The sequence below is a fragment of the Balaenoptera musculus genome, chromosome 15, assembly GCF_009873245.2.
Source record: "Balaenoptera musculus isolate JJ_BM4_2016_0621 chromosome 15, mBalMus1.pri.v3, whole genome shotgun sequence".
In the NCBI taxonomy this organism is placed as follows: Eukaryota; Metazoa; Chordata; class Mammalia; order Artiodactyla; family Balaenopteridae; genus Balaenoptera; species Balaenoptera musculus.
In genome coordinates, this window is record NC_045799.1 from 58,443,387 (window position 1) to 58,464,659 (window position 21,273).

Sequence of the window (21,273 nt, forward strand, 5' to 3'; positions counted from 1 at the left end):
GGTGAAACTTGGACTGTGGATGGTCCGTCCCTAGCAGGAGCAGCGCCCCTCTGTCAGGCACTGACCGCGTGCCAGGCTGGTTGGCGTGCTTGCTCTCCTTCCTCCCCCACCTCCCGCCACGGTATTTTGGGACCACCCACCCATTCCAGGCTGGTGCGGTGCTGCCCTCAGGGGCTGCAGGACAAGCAAGATGGACAGATGAGGTCCCTGACCTGACATCCTGGTGGGGAAACAGACGGTAAACAAGCATGTCAACACAGATTTAAGGTTTGCGTCTGGGAAGACATGGAAAACAGCTTTGGGAGATGACAGTGAGGGAGGTGAGGTTCCACTGGATTTGAGGACGAAGGATGAGGAGCTCACCTTGATGAGGGTGGGGTGGTGGTGAGGGTTGGGCTGGGCAAGGCACGGAAGATGGTGGGCCAGGGACCTTGATGGTTATGAACTGGCTGTCTGGGATCGGAAGAGGGGCCAGAAGGCAGGCAAGGTACTGGGCCAGCGCGGGAGGGGACGTTTTCGCTTTACAGACGAGGAGCACACTCATTCACCTCGTTACCATCTCATTTTTGGCCCCTAATAACCCACGGGGTGAGGCAGTGTCATCATCACATTCTCTGCATGCAGAAGCCAGCGCTAACTTAACAGGGGTTAAGGGGTCCTTCTGTCGTCCCCCAGTTGTGCGGGACTGCACGCGTCCAGCCCCAAGTCCCCAGGCTGTTTCTACTTCGTGCTCTTCTGCCACCATCCACAGTGATGGTCTCCAGGTTAGCGTGAGATGTGGGGTTCTGGACTGAACATTTCAGGTCACTGAGAGTCACCACTATTTCATAGTTCATTATGTTTTTTTAGAGGACAAGATGTTAAATACTCCTCCTAAAGAAATACCAACTAAGTGCTTGGTTTGTCACTGTTTAATCAGAGTACAAGATATTTTATTTTGCATGAGCGTTGAACATGTCTCTTCAATCATAAATATCTTGGGATTAATTCATCCTGCAAGCATTCATTAGTTCTTGATGGAGTGCCAGATGCAGCATCAGAGGGACAGACTAGGCAATGCTAGACGTTGAGAGGGACAGAGAAGATGACCAGGGAAGGGGACGGACAGGGGATGAGGCTGGTCTCCTACCGACCCAGCAGCACCCCGAGGCTGCTTTCTGAGAAGTCCCAGCACTATCTTGTCGTGACCTGCGGGTCCCCACAGACTCTGAGCACCAGCCGTGTGCAGCGCAAGGCGTCTGAGCTCCAAGAGGGCTCCGATTCCAGATAAATGCGCACTGCTTTGGGTTATGCCTTGGCCGCCACAACACTCCCTGATAATTGGCCGATCGTGGGGAAGAAAGCCACGCTCCTCTTGTTAATGGAAGTGGCCTGTTACCTCTTCGTGTTTCCCCCGCCATGGGTTTTATTTTCGCCATTAAGCTCAGCTGTGTTGCCCAGTCGCCTCGCTGACGTGGCTGCAGTTGTGCATTCTGGACACGTGTGTGGGCTTTGGCTCAGCAGCCCCATGTCACTCAGGGTTTGGCATGTAGCACACGCACCCATACATCACCCAGGAGTTTATTCCGTCTGATGTTTGCTTGCTGATCACCTCGTTCTGGAACGAGCATAGGCTCGCTTGGCAGCAATTAGCGGCCCTGCTTCCCTGCAAAGCCAGTTGCCAAGCTTGTGCTGCAGTGCCATTGGTTACGGTTGGCGTAAACCTGGGTCACCGTGACCCCTGTGACATTTGGAGCTCTGTGCATGTGAGACAAAAATGGGAAATAATTACACACTGTGCTCGTCCATAATGCCTGTCAGGTCAGAGGGCCACCCAGTGAGTGATGTGATGTGTGGACTGTCCCCAAGCAGGGCTACCTGCTCCTCCGGGCAGTGTGACCCGGGTATGGCAGGGCCTTTACATCCACCCTTCAGGGGACTGGGCTCACGTGGGGAGGCTCGGCAGGTGCTTGTGGGAGGGAGTGAACGCTTGAGTGGGGCAGCAGAATGGTTGAGCACGTGGGGAGCGCTGAAGCTACACTTCCCGGGTTCAAACCACTGCCTCTCATGAGCAGTGACCTAGGGCAAGTCCCTCGCCCTTGGCAGCTCCCTCCCGCTTCTGTTGTTTGCAGGGTAAAGTGAGTCAATATATGTCAAGTGCCCAGAGCAGCGCTGGGCACATTGCACATGCTCACTGGGTATTAGCCATGGTTGTTACAATTACCTGAAAAAAATAACAAGAAAGCACGTTACTACCTCTGGGCACCTCACAGGAGCCCTGCGGGGAAGTGCCAATGTGAGGCCCATTTGATACACATGGAAACCGAGGCTGGTAGAGGAGAAAGCAGCAAGCAGGGTGCGTGGGACAGCAAGCTGGACTCCGACTGCTCCAGCGCCCCGTGGATCCCACCCTGCCTGTGTGCCGTACACCCCGCAGGCCCAGAGGCTGGAGGTCAGGGAGGGGGGCCGGGGCCCAGGAGCACTTTGGGGACGTGAGTCTAACCCACTCGCAAACCAGAAAGCCAGCGAATGGTAAGTTGCTAGCTTGATTGGTTTTTAAAAGTTAGCCGCCCTCCCCTGCCGTCTCTTCCAGCCTCGTGATCTATTTGCTGGGGCGGGGGCGGGAGGGCAATATTCGAAGGTCAATAAATATTTCTACAGTGCCCCTTTGTGGCAGGCGTCATGCCAGCAGTTTTGCGTTCAGCATCTTACTTCAGCCCCATGGCAGTGTGTGTGATGGAGCTGCTATTGTCCCTGTTTTTCAGATGGGGGAACTGAGGCTCATTTGGTCAGGTTCGCTGCTCGCTTGGCCAGCAAGCGGGTCTGAGATCTGGGCTCAGGTCTGCCCTTATGCTGCACATCTTTTTGTTAGCATCATGACCTGCCTCCTTCCTTAGGGGAAAACCTGTCTCCTAGTTCTCAAGTCCCTTAGCAGAGCTGTTTGAGCAAAAGGATTCTAGTTGCTTCCTCAGAAGGTGAGCAGGCTAGGCCTGGGAAAGCCTGGAAGGTGAGCTCTCTTAGCTTGACCATTGTGGCAGCTCCCACGAATCCAGACAGAAGTTCGGGCCATGTCACCTGTCCTTTCCTTTACCTGCCCCTTCCAGCCACCAGTCTCTTTCTCCCTCCTTTTCTTCTCAGTCAGGATTCTGCCCTGCGTGGCCTGCCTCTTGTCCCCATGCTGCCTTCCCCACTCCCCTCTGCAGCATTGAGTGGCACCAGGAAACCCACTCAGCAGGTTGTATGTGCCAAGGCAGGGGCCACAGATGTCTTTTCCCAGGCCATGAGCATCACGAACTCCTTCTTGAACAGCTGGCTGGAGAGACCCCCCGACTGGCTCAGCACCACCCCCTGCTGCTACCTGGGAGCTGGCCAAGCACACTGTGTCCCAGGGCACCACCGTTGTCACCACGTGTACCAGCTCCAGGTGGTCCTGGCCTTGACAGAAATAAAGGTGACTGTCCAGAGCTCTGAGCTGGCCTTCTAACCATCCTCCTCTCCTCCCGTGTATTCTGGTGACCTGCTAACACTCAAGACTCAGACCAGTCATTTCCTTCGCCACAAAGGCTTCCGAAGCTCCCCCACCCACCCGCCCCTGTCCTGGCACAGTTCCCCACTCCTTGCTGTGTGCCCGCAGTGTCCTCTGTCTGCTGGTGTCTTTGTGGGACGCACAGCAGTGCATGGCGGCTGCTGGCTGGACTGTGAGCTCCTAGCCCAGCGCCTGGTGTTCAGTCGGGGCGCAGCCCCTGGCAGCTGCCGCGAAGCCAGCTTCTCGAGTTGTCTGATTTGCTCCTGGCTTATATTTAGGGCATAATGACGATCTGAATTTATTGGAAATCCTCTAGCAAACATTTTTTAAAATCGAGGGGTAACATGAGTAAAGTGCATAAAAGTGCAGTAATCTTCGCTGCACTGCTTGATGGCTTTGTACCTATGATTACGTTAATGTGTGCAGGCGTCCCCCACTTTTCAAAAGTTTGCTTGAGGCTGCTTCTCTGTTACCAAAGACCATTTTGCAAAAGACTGAAAGAAATCTAAAGAGGATTTTCACTTTTACGAAAAAAGGTGAAAGTGTTGGTTTTGCAGCAGCTGTTACAGAGGCAGTGCGCACGCCAAGCAGCAGAGAGCGGCCTCACCAAGCTTCTTCCCGGGAACCGCACTCAGCACCTCAGCGTCAAGCCCCGTAGCTTTGTGCTGTGTCTGTGAGCATCTGTGCTTTATCGCCATTTATTTTGCATATCTGTTAGCAAGATGTGTCCTAAGGCGATTGCTTCTTGCTTTGCACTGTCCTGGCTTACAGAAGGTTTCATGGGAATGCTCTACTTTCAGCTTGCGGGGGAAGCCTGTAATTCAGGTCAAGATAGAAAACATCTCTGGCATCCCATGCAGCTCCTTCTCAGTCTGTAACCAGCACCCCACCCCCCTCCCCCCAGCTAATCACCACTCTGACTTTCAGAGGTGCCGTTTTTAAAGTTTTTTTTTAAATTGTGGTGAAATACCTATAACAAGTAATGTTTACAATGGATTAACCATTTTTAAGTATACAATTCAGTGGCATTAGGTACATTCTTTAAAGGTATTCTTTACATTTTAATGGCACTGGTAATACTTTCTTGGGGTAAAACAACTGAATGATACAGAAGTGACTAGAGTAGAAAGTGAAAGTTCCCCCAACCTCAGTATCTTTCTCAAAAGGAACCACTGTTTTCAGTTTGTGTATCCTTCCAGACCTTGCTCTGTGTACTGTCATGCAAATATCTATCAACACAGGAAAACATGGTGTATATGTACATGTTTTAACTTTTTTTTGGGGGGGGGGCGTTTATTTATTTATTTAATTTATTTATTTATGGCTGTGTTGGGTCTTCGTTTCTGTGCGAGGGCTTTCTCTAGTTGTGGCAAGTGGGGACCACTCTTCATCGCAGTGCGCGGGCCTCTCACTATCGCGGCCTCTCTTGTCGCGGAGCACAGGCTCCAGACGCGCAGGCTCAGTAATTGTGGCTCACGGGCCCAGCTGCTCCGCGGCATGTGGGATCTTCCCAGACCAGGGCTCGAACCCGTGTCCCCTGCATTGGCAGGCAGATTCTCAACCACTGCGCCACCAGGCAAGCCCCTATGTACATGTTTTAAGTTGATAGTTTTGTTTTTTAACTGTGAACGGAATCCTCGATTGATTGATTGCAACTTGGTCCGGTCTGCGTCAGGGTCTTTCAAAGGGCTGCACCCAGAACTAGTGGAGGACATTCCGTTTGACGTCTGTGGCATTGGTGATACTGCCTCTCCGTTTCCACTCAGATGCCCGGGCCTTGCATGTTTCCGTCCTTCCTCCTGACCCCTCTCACTGTCCTTGCAGAACCTGTTCTCAGATCCCACAGCCCCTGAAAGGCCTCAGTTATCACTGACCCCTGGGGAGTCACCTTTTCGAGTATTTAACTTTGAAGCAAGGACCAAAGGTCGGAGGCATGAAGGCTGGCGGAAGGCGTTGCTGGCCTTCAGCTGCCTCTGACCCCAGAAGCTAGCCTGAACGTCCCAGCCACAGACCCCAAGGCTCCCCTCCTGCATCCCCCACTCGGGTACCTGGCAGGATCTCTGGAGTCAGCAAGGAGGGCCCCGAGTCTCCACGCCTCCTGCAGCTCAGGCTCCAGGGCCCTGCGAGGTGAGCCCTTGGTGAAACCCGAGCCTGCGGCCTTTGGGAAACCTAGACCTTATTTGCAGAAGGCTTTTCTCTGAGGCATGCGTGGTGTGCTTTCTTTATGAGAAGATAAACCCAAAGGCCTCCTGATTTTTGACTCTGAAGTGAGCTTTCCCATTTCTTCTGGTTGATTCCATCGTGCTGGCTCTTCTACTAAGCGCAACTCCTGAGGTGTTAGGCTCCTTTCTTCATCCCCCCTCCCTTTTCTTCTTGTTCTCTCCATCACGGTGGATGTATTATGATACAGGCCACCATTCAGCAGCCTGTCAAGGCTTGCCCTGCTCCAGGTACCTGGTTTAGTGGGAGAGCACAGCGGGGTGTGAGATGGCCCTTCTCCCGGGGGCTTTTCGTCTGGAACATCTGAGGTTGTCCAGTGTAACACAGAGATTCCTGGGGGGCTAGCAGCCAGAAGGCTCTTGATGAGAAGCAGCAGAAATGATCAGGAATGCCTGCCCACATCTCCCAGCCACACCGTATCAGCTTCTCCACGATAACTATGGGGTCTTGATGTTGTTAGTATTAACAACAACAACAAAAGTCAGGCTTTTTAAATATAGAAGAAAAGGGGGGAAAATAAAGTCTATAACTCCAGTGTCCAAATGATCCCTGTTGAATTTTTTTAGAAGTTAACATGCATACATGATTAGAAATTTCAAGTCAAACAGAAAGGTATAGAAATGAAAAACTCTTAAGTGCACTTCTGTGGGTGTGCACACACAGTACCACCTACCTTCTTTCTTTTCCCAAACATGAAATGCTAATATATTCTTATGCAGCTTTCCAGGAAAAGTTGTGTTTATACCATCATAAAGCTTTACCCAAAAGGGACTCTGCTTTGTTTCCTGTTCTTGCTTTTTTATCCTGAGGCTGTTTCCGCATCAGCATTATCTAGATATAAAAAGTCCTCAGTCTTTTTAACATCTATGTGGATTCCCACTCTATGGACAGACCATAATTACCTAATCACTCCCCTGTTGGTGGGCATTTAGGTTATTTCCAGCTATGTACTGTGTAGGTTGCATTTTAAAGGTTTGAAATGTCCCTGGTAAGCATCCTTCCCCCCTCCCTCCCCAACACCTGATCATGGAGAAAAGCAGACCCCTTGGAAAGTTTTTGAATTCATTTTCACAGTTGACTTTTTTTTTTTTTTTAGTATAGTCAGGAAAAGGAAGGTAACTGTTGTTTGCTTAGTGCATTGCCAGGCTCTGAAGGAACTTTCTATCCCTGATTTCCTTTAGTTCTAGGAAGCCAGAATTGCCCCATGTTTTAGACAAGTAGCCAGAAGCTTGGAGAGGCCCCGCCGCTCATGTAGGGTTCAGCTGGGGTTCACACCGCTCTGACCAGCCCTGGAACTCGTGCACTGCTCCGCTTCCCTTAGTGCTGCCGGTTGTTCTGTACATCGAAGTCTATACAGAGCTCAGGGAGAGGTTTCTACATCTATCCATGTGAATTTCTGCTCTCAGCTTCTAACTGAGTGGCGTTTTGCTCTGCGTTTGGTCTCAGTTTTCTGTTTCTGAAAAGCTTTGAGTATGGTATGCTCTAAAATTCACTGGGGAGTAAGTGGTGATCAGAGGAAACAGTCACTTCATCTTGGGGCCCTAACTTAGCGGGTTTGGGTCCTTTAGGAGAGGATGAGGGGGGCATCCGGCGCTGCGTTCAATCGCACAGCCTCCTAAGTGGGCTCTGATTGATGCTGTCTGTCAAGTGGTGCGCGCCCGGAACGCTCCCGTCTCTGGGCTCTTGGTTATTGGCATCTGTAATGCACTATCAGGGTTTCTTGGACAGTAGAATCATGTCTCAATGTATCTGTCATTTTTGTGGATGAATAATCCAAAGTAGGTAAATAAAAATTAATGTCTGGATTTAGATGCTAATTTAACTTTCAATTAGGTTTTGTTTTGAGTGTTATTGAAATTAATCTGTGTTCTTGGAGCACATTCCACTTATTGGCAAGTGGCCCCCAGAACACAATTGGTGGTTGTTTGGGGTAAATTCATAAGATAGATAGACCATATCAAGATAATGGAAAAGTTTACTTTAAAACTTTTCTGTTTTTCAATGACAAAATGATGTCTGAATATCATCCAGACCCTGGAGAAAAACACTTCAATCAGAATCCTGCCCCAAACAAATCAGGGACAATTTTTTTTTTTTTTTTTGTGGTCTTTGCTACTTTCTAGACCTGGTTCATTTGCATGTAAATACTTTTTAAAGAGCACTAAACATGGAACTGAGTTTGAGCTCCTGATGAAGCACTATTATTTTAGAAAGAGATTGGGCTTTGGGATTGGGCAAGCTTCAATTCAAATTCTGACTCTGCAGCTCAGTAGCTGTGTGACATTGGGCAAGTCACTTAACCCTTCTGAGCCTCATTTCTCATCTGTAAAATGGGACTGATAATCCCTACATCTCATGGTTGCTATGAGGACTGAGATACAGCCACGTTTTCCACAATACAGGATATGAACCATGGTGACACACAGGTCTTTTTCATTTCTCTTAGAAGCCTTCCGACTTTTCAGGGGAAAACGTCTTCCTTGGGGGCAAGCTTCCTTTAGGGACGAGCTTTAACTTATCACTCATACTTGCCAGGCTCCCCTTCTAAAGAGAGCCAGCATTTGGTTACATCCAATACACCTTGCTTTTTCTTTTCTATTTTTTATTGTTATATTAGCAAGGTACACTGGTGTTCCATTTCTGTTGTGATATACAGTTCCTTTTAAAATAAATATATTTAAATTAGAAGTTAATAGTGTGCTGTGGTTAAGACATAAATTGTGCAGATGGTAAGTGGTTTTGAATCCCAGCTTTGCCACCTCCTGGCTGTGTGGCCTTGGGCGGTCACGTAACATCTCTGAACCTCAGTTTTGTCATCTGAGCATAACACGGGCATAACAACAGTACTATTTTGTGGGGTTTTTGTAAACTTTAAGTGAGATACTATAGTCAGAGCCCTTAGAACAGCATTGGGCACATAGAAAGTACCATAAAAGTATTGAAAGTGTGTTTCTGACCTTTGGGAAGCAGGGAGCTGGTGTGGGTTAAGTGCAGAGTGACTTAGGACTGTGGGCAATAAATGGTAGCTGGTGCTATGGTTTAGATTATTTAATAGTGATGATGTTAATAATAGTCATAATAATCAACGAGGAGGTAGAATTTGTTGTATTGAAAGGAATTTCTTGGGGCAGAAACTCTCGGGAAGCTTGATAGGAGCCAGTGAGATTGCAACGTTCAAATCCGTCTGTTACCTTGGTTCGACTTTCCAGGCCAAGCCCAGCATTCGGTGCTTCATTAAACCCACCGAGACGCTAGAGCGGTCCCTTGAGATGAACAAGCACAAGGGCAAGAGGCGGGTGCAAAAGAGACCCAACTACAAAAACGTTGGGGAGGAAGAAGATGAGGAGAAAGGGCCTGCCGAGGATGCCCAAGAAGACGCCGAGAAGGCTAAAGGTACAGAGGGTGGTTCAAAAGGCACCAAGACGAGTGGGGAGAGTGAAGGTGAGTGCGCCCGTGAACGCCGACCTGACAGCCAGGCTGTCCTCTGTGTCTGGTCCCCCTTGTGTGTCAGTGGGTGCAGCTGTCATTCCAGGCACCGGTGTACCTCATTCTACACAGCCAGCCACTGGGAAGCAGCTGTGGGCAGATCTGGTTCAAGGCCTGCCCTCGTCGGATGGGTGGCCTGGAGCAAGGCCCTTTCCTTTTAGCCCCGTGCCTCCATTTCCCCATCTGTCAAAAGAGGCTAACAAATAGTATTTACTTTGTTATTAAGAGAATTAAACAGGTTAATACATGTAACATGCTCAGAGCAGTGCCTGGCACATGTCATAAGTATCTCCTGCTACTGTTTCTACTGTTATTATTGTCATCTTTATCATTACTGCTGTTCTTATCACTCCCGATAACCCGGGATTATGATTTTTGACAGAAGTCATTATTTCCAGTGCACTGCAGGAAGAAAAATGGCCCATGTTTAATGAAATTAGGTGCTTTTAATAAGATTATGGTTTTTTGGCATCAAATGATCAAATATAATCCCCTAGATTCTTACATTAAGATTTTTTTTCAAGCCCTCATCTGCTTAGAGTGAGGTACACTTGTGTTTGGTGCCTATGTGCTCAATAAACAGAATCGTTTTGTGCTCTTTTCTGCCCTTGTCAGGAATGATTCTGGTTTATTTTTCACCTCCCTCTCGTTTAGATGCTAACACCTCCTCCATCTGGAGAGCGTTGTCTGCTCTGGGATGAAGCAAGCTTGAACTGTCCAGCTGCTTGTGTCATGGGCCGGGCTCACAGCCACACAGATGGGGTCTCTGGCCATGGCCCCGGGCACTCAGGGTGGAGGAGGTGATGGGATCAAGTGGGGTAGGGGCTCTGCTCACCAGAGGGGAGCTCCCACCACACCTCTTGGGACAGACACGGGCTCTCCTCAGCTCCCAGCTGTGTTCTGCTGGGGGTGTGGGGAGCATTTCCTGCGAGCCATCCTCCTGGGTCCTGGGCTAGCAGTGGCTGCTCTGCAGCCAGCTCCCCAGCCCATCAGCCCGGACTGTGGGCATCCAGGGCCTCTGAAGCTGGAAAACAGAGCAGCTCAGTAAATCAGTGACTGAGAACGCATTTGTTTTGGGGAGTTTGCTGCAACTGGGCAGCCAAACCCCACCCCATCCCCACCCTGCTGGCCCCATTCTGATTTTCTTGGCAGTTCTCAGCGAATGCCACGATCACATTTCGATAAGTATAACCAGAGTGTCTCCCCAGTGCCACCAGCCCTCTTTTTAAGGCTGAGGTCTCTAGTACGCTTTTATTTCTGTTCAAAGTGTGCATTAGGCATCTTGGTTTAGGAATTCCTTTTTGGCTTGGGAAACCTTTGCCAACAAATGTCACTTTGGTGGGGAGGTGAGGGGCAGACACAAGGTAAGCCATACGTGTTTGCTTATTTGGATCGTTTTGACTTTTTTTCTAACTTGGGAGAAAATTGTCTGCTTAAACCCCTAGGTTTAGCTGTCCTGTAGCCATACGGGGGGGAAAATGGACGACTTCACCCCATTTTGCACCCTGTGTTCTCGTCAATTTTGTTTTGGAAAGATGCTACCTCTTTTGTTCCAGTCCTTTTAAGGGCTGCTGTCTAACCACGCCGGGGCCGTGACTAACCGTGGTGTGGACAAGGGCAGGCTTGGCCTCAAACACACAATCAAATGACTCAGCCAGGCGGCCCAGTCCTGGCGCACAGGGGCTTCAGAGGTTCAGCAAGGCTGCCATCCCAGCTCCCAGGTTGGGGTCGGGGGAAGGACTCCCTGCAGGCTGGGCCCACCTGCCCTGTGCAGGGGGCATGGGGAGAAATGTTCACCAGCCTCCAAAACCCTGTTTTCTGGGCGGTTACTCAGCCAGGTTGTGCCAGGCAGGGCCCAGGAATTTCCCCAGAGGCTTTACTTGGACGGCTGATGCAGACTTCAGAGCCTGGTGGAGCGAGGCTCTCCACGACCCCTCTGCTTTGTAGTGCCCTCCTGCTTTCTCGAATGCATATTTGTCTTCCCACCCAGCTCACTGTAAATTAAATACAACTTTCACAGGCCTGTCCAGCAAAGAGACACCTAACTGGGCAGCAGCAGCTGTATTCTGGGGCTTTTTGAATTGTTTATTTGATCTCTTAGTTATTCTCCTGTTTGAAGGTGTTCTCTCCCTAGACTGTATCTATGTTTGGGTAAAACCGCACAGCTGTTAATTGCTGTGACTTGGAAGGGTGTCAGGCACATTTTCTCACTCAGTTTCAAGCCAGAGGACAGTGTAGATGGGGGAGGTGCCTAGGAGATGGGAGATGTGACCTACGGTCCTATCTCGCCAGCTAGACCTATTGTGTGCCTTGGATGGTCTCCTCAAGCTCTGGACCTCATTTTCCCCATCTGGAAATTGTGACTGTAGGAAATGTAATGACTTTTTTTTTTTTTTTTTAATGAGGCTATGTTAGAATTCTTGTAGTTGCAAGATTTAGATACTCAACTCAGACTAGCTCAAGCAAAAAAGGCAATTACTGTTCATGGGACTGGGAGGCCTGGGCGGGGCTGGACCGGGTGCACAGACGACCATTGGCAGTGTGAGGCTCGCATCCTGCCAGCCTGCCACTGAGTGGAAAGGGAGCTGCTCCTTCCCATGGGCTGCAGCTGAAGTCTGGGAGCCGATGCTCGTTGCTGCTGACGGGCCTGGCTTGCCCGCCCTGTAGAGGGATGTTCTGTGCTGACTGGCCAGGCCCTGTGTGTCTACCCTAAGGTGACTGCCTCAGAAAGAAATGAGGTGCGTTTATCAGAAGAAGGGGGCGTGGGTGCCAGGCCAGCAGAGACAGCCGGTGTTCCCTTAGAAAGCCACACTATTTCTGTGTACTCCGCCATTTTCCTCAGGCCGTCTTCTCCCTTCCTGTATTTTTTTTTCTTTTCTTTTCCATTCCCTTCCTGTTTTGAGGTGGACATGTGGCTATTTTCTCCTCCAAGTTATTTCTTCTCTAGCGTGCTTTCTTGCATTGTCCCTGGATCTAGGGGCTTGCTGACAGCCTTGACTCTTTGAGTAAAGAGATGCTGGCGCCAGTGCCCCCCTTCATACCCTGACATTTTCACCCATTTCAGTGGTGAAATCTTTACTTAAAAAGGTGGTGTAAAGCACAGGAGTCAAAAGACATGTGGTCACAAGTCACAATTCTGCCATGACCTGATTTGTATGTGGCATTGACTTGTTTTTTGTCTACAAAGGCAGCACCCAGAATTCACACCTCCTCCACATTTAAGCCCTGACAAGGAAGTTGTGTGAAATGAATATGCACCCCTGGACCCTCCACTCTCACCCCCAATTTGCAAAGAAATGTGCTCTGCCTCAGGTCCCAAGTGATGGGCAGCTCATTCTGAAACCAAAAGAAATCACAGGGCCCCCTCACTTTTCAGAAGTTGAGTGCTGAAAGGAAGACCAGGGTGCCCTGGTCCCTCTGGCCAGAGGCGAGTCCATCCAGATGCACTTCCACGTCAGTCTCCTCTTCAGTCTGGAAGGACCGTCATCTCTTTTTGGATTCAGTTAGAGCAGTAACTTAATTAATGGACCTGGGACAAGAGAATGAATCGTTTGAACTTCTTGTTTGAAAAATAGCGTTTGGCCTATGGAAAAATAGGTTTTTTGCTTATGGAAAAAGTGTAGGCATCAGTTTCACAGCCTGACCTTCAAAGCTTACTCCTTTCTTGAATCCCCACATGGGCGTGGAGGGAAGAGAATGGCACTGACTTTGAACCTGCCAAGTCAGCTGGGCGTTGGGGGTGCCTAGGAGTTTGGATCCCCAGCTTGGCTTTTTTTTTTTTTTTTTTCTTTCCTTTGAAGTTTCTACTGAAATGAAATGGAACCTGGCCTCATTTCTGCAAAGCCAGAGCCAACCCCAGGCCCGGCAGTTTTCTGATTGGGGCGAGCCAGGGACTAGCTATCAGGAGGTCGGGGCTGTGAGCCCAGATGCCTGTGGCTCAGCCCCCGAGCAGCTGTGTGACCCTGGGCAAGTCATCACCCTTTCTGTGCTTCTTTACCGATACGGGGGCTACACGATGCCCAGCCCTCAGGTCGTCAGCAGTGAGAACGTCGGTGCCTCAGCATTTAGCATGTGACACCTGAGCACTGAATAGGAGCCCTGGCAAGATGAAGAGCAGAGGAAGGGGCCTGGAAGGGGGACTTGAGCTTGGCTGGGGGGACTCTGTGCTTGGTCACCCCGGCGAGTTTCTGTGGGGCCTGTTTCTCTGTTCATTTCTGTAACGAATAGCGAGGTGGCTGAGTTGTGGTGGGGCGTGGGCCACTGGGGTAGAGAGGTGTGGGAGCACCAGCTTTTCCAATGGGCTTAGCTAGTATAAGGAGAAGGATTGGAGGTCAGTTTAGACAAATCCTCTGAAAAGCAACTTCCCAGAAAAAACATTCTGCATTCAATCTCGTGCTGTCCAGTAAACGATAATAAAAGCAAAGGAAGGGGTACCCCAGACACTCAGCACATACACACCCTGTCATTGCCAGGCTCTGTTGGCCTCTTACAATTCTGCTCCAAAGCCAGCCAGTAGCATGCGGTCCTTCCCATATTTCCTAGGTAACCAGCAAGGGCAGCTTTCTCCTCTTTCCCTTAACCTTCTTTTGAAGGCTTTCTTATCATCCCCTTCCCCTCTTTTTATTGTCTGGCCTCGCCGTGATTGCTGGAATGTTGACCACAGAGGACAACTGAGAAAATCCTTGAACTTGGCAAGTCAAAGACTGTTGGGAGGTCATGCCTGTCATTTCCCTGAAAAGCACTTCATTTACCAAATACTAATCAGATTAGAATGCCCATCATCCCGGGAAGTTGATGAATTATGGCTGTTATTTAAAAAAATCAAGTGTGTCAGAGTACTGGGGAAGCTCACGGGTTGGGCCAGAGTTGTCATATCAAGGGACGGAGGTTGACGTCCTTGGGTCCTGAGAGTCCTCAGGCCTCTCCTGCACATTCGCATCGTGGTGCAACCATCACCACCTTCCAGCCCCAGAATGCTTCATTATCCCAAACTGTAACTGTACCCACAAAACATCTCCCCATTTTCCCTCCATCCTGCCCTGGCAGCCACTACTCTGCTTCCTGGCTCTATGAATTTGACTAGTCCGGGTGCCTCATATAAGTGGAATCAATACAGTATTTGTCTTTTTATGACTGGCTTATTTCGCCGAGCATCATTCCACAAGATTCATCCATGTTGTAACGTGTGGCAGGATTTTCTTCCTTTTTAAATCTGAACGATATTTCATTTTTTGGATATACTACGTTTTGCTTATCCTTCCATCCATTGGTGGACACCTGGGTTGCTTCCACCTTTTGGCTACTGTGAATAATGCTGCTGTGAATATGGATGTGCAGATCCTCTTTTGCTTTTGGAGGTTTTTGTGGACACAATAGAGGCCAAGGAGGGCCCGGGCAGGGCCTACTGAAGCCAGAGGAGCTGGACATTTGAGTTCTTGCTCCCAGCCTGGCAGCTTCACAGGCATGTCCCTCCACTCCCAGAGGCTCAAAACTCAGTGGTGTGAGGGGTCCCCCCACCAGCAGGCTCGGGTGCTGGAGCCTTCACGATCATGGGCCACGGTGCCTGGCACAGGAGCGGATATCGCACAGATGCTCGTTTACGCAACACAGCTGACGGGCAGAGCTGGAAGAGGCACCTGCAGCAGCCAGGGGCAGAGCCCACCTCCTGATCCCTCTGCGCCTCAGTTTCCCTTCCGTAAGCTGCAGAGATTCCGCTAGATCAGCGTTGCCCCGACTGTGGACATGGAGATGGCTTTGGGTGGGACGGAGAGGGCCTTGAAGACCATAGTGTGAGGATTTTTGCCGAGAGCTCAGCTTCAGGGGAGCCTCGTGGTGGGTGTATGTGTCTGACACCCCCTCACTTTCCCTCATCTCCCCTTTCCATGCGCACAACAGGCCTCGGCACTGTTTTGTTTATTCATCGTGTGTATGTTTTCACAGTTGCTTTCTGTTTATACTGGTTTTATGCTGATTGTAGCAATTGCTAAAAATATTTTATTTGAAAATAATTTCAAATTTATAAAAGGTGAAAAAAAAGCAAAAATAGTATAAAGAACACCTGTTTACATCTGGAGGCACATGATGCCCTTCTGTCTGTCCTTCATAGGTGATGTTAATTTTGGCCACCTGGTTAAGGTATGGCCTAGTTTCTGCACTGTATCGTTACTTTCCCTTTTCTTAGCAACTAATTAGCAATCCATGGGGAAACACTTGGAGATAATGCAGATATCCTGTGCCTCATTAAAATTCCCCCTTAGAACCCTCCTGCACTGTTGGCGGGGATGTATTGGGTTGGCCAAAAATTTCATTTGGTTTTTTCCATAAGATGGCTCCAGTAGTGCTTAGTTGTCTTTAACTTCATTTGAAACAATTTTGTTAGATTGTATTGTGATAGCTGTCATATCAGTGTGCATTTAAAAAAAAAAAACTTATCGAAATTGGTGAATTTTTATGTAGACATTTTAATGTTGAAGATGGAAGAAAAAAAGCAACATTTTCGGCATATTATGCTTTATTATTTCAAGAAAGGTAAAAACACAACTGAAACGCAAAAAAAGATTTGTGCAGTGTATGGAGAAGGTGCTGTGACTGATCGAACATATCAAAAGTGGTTTGTGAAGTTTAGTGCTGGAGATTTCTTGCTGGACGATGCTCCAGGGTTGGGTAGACCAGTTGAAGTTGATAGCGATCAAATCGAGACATGAATTGAGAACAATCAACGTTATACCACACGGGAGATAGCCGACCTACTCAAAATACCCAAATCAAGCGTTGAAAATCATCTGCACCAGCTTGGTTATGTTAATCGCTTTTGTGTTTGGGTTCCACGTAAGTCAAGCGGAAAAAAACCTTCTTGACCGTATTTCCTCATGCGATTCTCTAGTTAAACGTAAGGAAAGCGTTCCATTTTTAAAGCAAATTGTGACAGGCAATGAAAAGTGGATGCTGTACAATAATGTGGAATGGAAGAGACCGTGGGGCAAGCGAAATGAACCACCACCCACCACACCAAAGGCTGGTCTTCATCCAAAGAAGGTGATGTTGTATATATGGTGCGATTGGAAGGGAGTCCTCTATTATGACCTTTTTCCAGAAAACCAAACAATTAATTCCAACAAATACTACTCCCATTTAGACCAACTGAAAGCAGCACAAAAGCATCGAGAATTAGTCAGCAGAAAACACATAATCTTCCATCAGGATAATGTAAGACTGCATGTTTCTTCGATGACCAGGCAAAAACTGTTATATCTTGGCTGGTAAGTTCCAATTCATCTGCAATATTCACCAGACATTGCACCTTCGGATTTCCGTTTATTTCGGTCTTTACGAAATTCTCTTCATGGAAAAATTTTCAATTCCCTGGAGACTGTAAAAGGCACCTGGAACAGTTCTTTGCTCAAAAAGATAAAAAGTTTTGGGAAGATGGAATTATGAAGCTGCCTGAAAAATGGCAGAAGGTAGGGGAACAAAATGGTAAATATGTTGTTCAATAAAGTTCTTGGTGAAAATGAAAAATATGTCTTTTATTTTTACTTTAAAAACTGAAGGAGCCTTTTGGCCAACCCAATAAACTGGGTGCAGCCACTATGGAAAACAGTATGGATATTCCTTTAAAAACTAAAAATAGTTTTACCATATGAACCAGCAATCCCACTCCTGGGCATATATCCAGAAAGAACAAAAATTCTAATTGGAAATACACATACCCCAATGTTCACAGCAGCACGATTTACAATACCCAAGACATGGAAGCAACCTAAGTGTTCATTAGCAAATGAATGGATAAAGATGTGGTGTATATGTACAATGGAATATTACTCAGCCATAAAAAAAGAATGAAATAATGCCACTTGCAGCAACACGGATGGACCTAGAGATTATCGTACTAAGTGAAGTAAGTCAGACAGAGAAAGACAAATATCATATATCCCTTATACATGGAATCTAAAAAAATGCAAATGAACTTATTTACAAAACAGACTTACAGACATAGAAAACAAACTTATGGTTACAAAAGGGGAAGTGGTGGGGAGGGATAAATTAAGAGTATGGGATTAACAGATATACACAACTTTGTATAAAATAGATTAACAATAGGGACCTACTGTATAGCATGCGGAACTATATTCAATATCTTGTAATAGCCTATAATGAAAAAGAATCTGAAAAAGAATATATATATATGTTCAAGAATATATATATGTATGCGTACTTTGCTGTACACCTGAAACTAACACAATATTGTAAGTCAACCATACTTCAGTTAAAAAAAACTCCCCTTTAGATATGGCATTCATTGATGATTCTTGCTGACCCAGTCTTTACCAGGATGGTGGTAGAATGTTGGTTTTCCAGTGTCAGCACTCAGTATTCCATTGTAAGCAAGATTCCTTCCTTCTTCCCATTCATTTATTTATTTATCTATCTCTTCTTGGCACAGACTCATGGATTCCAGTTTTTTAGTGGTTTATATTTCATTACTGTGTTTAATTAATTTGATACTCAAATCATCCCAGATTTGGCCCTTGAGAACCCTTTCAAGCTGGCTCCTATGTCTTTGTGATCTGCCCCCATCATTTTTTTTCAATCAGTCCTGACACTTTCTGTCATAACAAGGTATTCCAGGTTCATTTCCCACCTACTGTGCTCTTCCTCCGGGTTACTTTCTCTGAAAAACCCTGGTTCCTTTCAATGGGCGATGGTGTTAGATCTGGGCACCAGATGTGCTCATGACTACATGGGGTGTCTTGCTTTTTGGCCCTTTCAATGCACAGGGCTAGGAAATATATACATGTATGTATACAAAATACACATTACCGATTCCTCCAATTCCAGTCAATTCCCAGAGGGTTCTTTCTTGCCTTCCCCCACTCCAGATTTGTATGTCTCTTCTTTTACAGCGAGAGCCCTGGCTCCCAGTGACATCAAAACATTTACGATTTGCTCAATCCTATAATACATCTTTTAAAAGTTCCAGAACTGCTTATTGTTTGATAAATAAAGAGTTCAGGGTTGTTTGCAGTTTCCCGCTCCCCACCACCACCAAATACTTCATGTATCCCCCGTCCACAAATTGACGGTATAGAGTCAAGTATTGTGTCATGAACTACTTGGATCTGTCTGCCTTTCCTTTCTTTTCCCCCTTCAGGATAGGTATGGTATTCATTTGAAATATATTTTGGTCTTTTTTGTTGTTGTTTGTTTGTTTTAGTTTAGGGTTCTCCCTTCCCATTCGTATTGATTTAATTTTTTAAAAAATAATTGGAATGTTAACAAACTCAAAACTTTTGCGAAAGGGTTTGTACAAAGAAGTGTCCTTCCTCCCACATTCTTTCCATCCTGTTCCCCTCCCTCTTGTAGATAGCTAACTTATTGTTCTCTGGAATATCCTTCCTGCGTTTCTTTGTGTAAAAAGCTGCAGAGGTAGGTATGCTTCCTTATTTTCCCTTCTTTCTTACACGCAGGGTATAGTCCACAATGTATGCTCTTTGGCACCTGGCTCTCTTCACTTAGCACTATCTCCGGAAATCACTCCGTATCAGTTCACCAGCGATCTTCCTCATTCCTTTCCCAGCTGCACTGTGCGTACCATAGTTGATTCAACCAATCTTTATGCTCAGACATTTAGGTAGTTTCCAGTATTTTGCAATTACAAATAACAGTGCACTGAATACCCTTGTAGGTGTGCATTTTTATATCGTTGGAGGTGTATCTTCCAGATAAATTCCTGCGAGTGGGATTGCTCAATTGAAGGATATAGGAGTGATTTAAAGTTTTCGTTGAAAATGTATTTAAGTAAAAAAAAAAAAAAAAAAAGTGGGAGTTCAAATAAAATGATTAAGTAAATAACAAATAGTACAAGCAACACACAGACATGGCAGAAATTGTAAAGGCAGGCAAATGACTGAAGTTTGAGCAAAACTGGGCTAGGGTGTTGCTGCAGTCCCTTCAGACTCCAAAACAGAAACCTGGTGGGGTGGGAGCTCATGGTAAAGAACCTAATAACTGAGGTTCAGATGGCGCCCCCTGGGAATTCATCATCAGCACCTAGGTCCTGGCCTCAGGGACCATCAGTGGAAATCTGTGTCCACGTGAGCCCACTGGTCTGCTTTCCCTGGTGGCAGCAGCGTGACGAATGCACCTTGGGAGGGGAGCTAGGCCTCACTGAGGCGGGCGTAGTGTCAGCAGAGAGATGTGGCAGTGGGGGGCCCAGAAGGCTGTGCAGAACCATGCCGGCCGTCCTGGTGTGGCATAAAGAGGAGTGCCCTTTGACCCTCAATCACCAAGACAGGCCAGATGCTCTTCGGCAGCCACTTTTGAAGATGGCTGTAGAATCCATTCTGGAACGGTGAGAATCTGGCGAGACCCTCTCCTCAAAAACCTATTAGCCACTCCTCTCATGCCCACATAGCGTTTTGCATACAATTGCAGGGAGCTGGCAGACCTAGGTAAGCATCACTACTTTTAAGAGTTGTGTGGATAAAATTGTTTAAAAGAAGGGGAAAAACCTGTTTGGCTTTGGAAGAAGCGTTGTATATTTTACCTGGAAAACTAAGCGGGGCAGCCCATCCCACAGCTGTGCCGGCTGGAGGAGGGGAGCAGGGGTGCAGCTGTGAGAACCAGGGGGACACAGCCGAGGTTCGGGAACCTCCTCGTGCATGGAGAGTCCCTCGTGGGCCTGGTTCCGCACCGGGACATGACCTAGGAGGTGGGAGGGGGAGCAGGCTTGGCTTCTGCGGCGGCTGCTTTTCTAGCTGTGTTGAGTCATTATACTGCTGGGTTTCTGCTTCTTCAGATTCAGTATCCAGGACCAAACTAGTGGTTTTCAGGCCATTTTGTGGGAAGCTCCAGAATTCCAGGCAGGAGCTTCAGGGGCCTCTGTGGAGGCCGTGAGGGAAGCCGCCCACCCACTCTGTACCTGGAGCAGCTCTGCTCTCATCTCTTACCATGGTGGTGCCCTGGGAGATTGTCGTTCAGACTTAATATGCACCTGCTCAACAAAGTTTGGTGAGCACTAGACTGGATTATCTTTAACCTCTCCTCTATTCCAGAATTCTCAGAGTGTCCAGGGAGATTAAAAAGCCAAAAAGGGACAACCATGTCACAGCAGGTGGAGGCACTAGGGCTTGGCCCCGGAACCTTGGGGAGGCCTTGGAGCTGAGTTCCTGCTGTGTCAGCCAGGCAGTCGACGAGGAAGGGGGCCTCGCAGTAGTATGGGAAGCAGGTCAAAGGTCACAGGGCAGAAGCCGGAGACTGGCACCATCATCTCATTTGGTAGTCCTCAGATGTCTTTGATGGCACGCCCCAGCAGTAAACACAGATAAATACGTAATTGAACATGCATCTCCCCAATAGATATACATTTATTATAAACTATACATATCTGTATTAATGTACAAATGTTACGTACATCATAACACAGAGTAGATTTTTAAAAGATGATAATAATTAAAAATAAAAGAGGTACTGCCTAGCGAATCATCTGGCATACCTACTGAAGTGTGTCTGCACCCCACTTTGGAGAAGACGGGGGTAGTTGGGAGGCACCTGAAGGAGGCTGGTGGAGGGGAGGATGCGAGGACGGGAGAGAATGGTGCTTCTCAGACAGCAGTCTGCAGCGCCTCCCACCCTTTGCCGTGGCCGCAGGCTGCGTGGACCGCTGTTTACTCCGTAGCTCTTGGTGAATTGATTCACTTGTTTTTTCTTAAATTTAGCTTCATCCTAAGCAGTAACATCCACAAAAGAACAGGTTTTCTGTGCAGCTAGAATTTTCTTCTAATGCACATTAGAATAAATACAAAACTATGCAGGCACATTCCACTTAAAAATCGTGTGTCAGCCCCCACCTGTGTGAGAGGGTCGGCCCTGTGGGAGACTCTGATCTGCGGCGTCTGACTCCAGACCACATTGGGAGGGAAGGGCCTGGTGCGAGTAAGCCCCCTCCCCCGGGTCCGGGCCCACGTGGGCATGTGGGGATGCGGTCCTCAAGCCAGAGGATAGCCGCAAGCACAGTCACGCCTAACAGAGTCCCAGAAAAGTGGCGAGGATGCGACACTCCC

General features: G+C 47.8%; 1 protein-coding gene across 10 annotated transcripts in view; it reads left to right on the top strand.

Annotated features, from left to right (window-relative positions):
* CLEC16A (C-type lectin domain containing 16A) overlaps window positions 1–21,273 on the top strand; it is a 213,248-nt gene that overhangs the window by 45,607 nt on the left and 146,368 nt on the right. For 7 of the 10 annotated variants that reach the window (XR_005016419.1, XM_036825124.1, XM_036825132.1 and 4 more), the window contains one exon: window positions 8,935–9,166. Coding sequence is in view for 9 of the 10 variants with exons in the window: in XM_036825124.1 (XP_036681019.1) it covers window positions 8,935–9,166 (232 nt within the window). In the remaining variant the exon portion in view is untranslated. The remainder of the gene's footprint in view (window positions 1–8,934; window positions 9,167–21,273) is intronic. The other 3 variants (XM_036825125.1, XM_036825130.1, XM_036825131.1) reach the window with 1 other exon arrangement.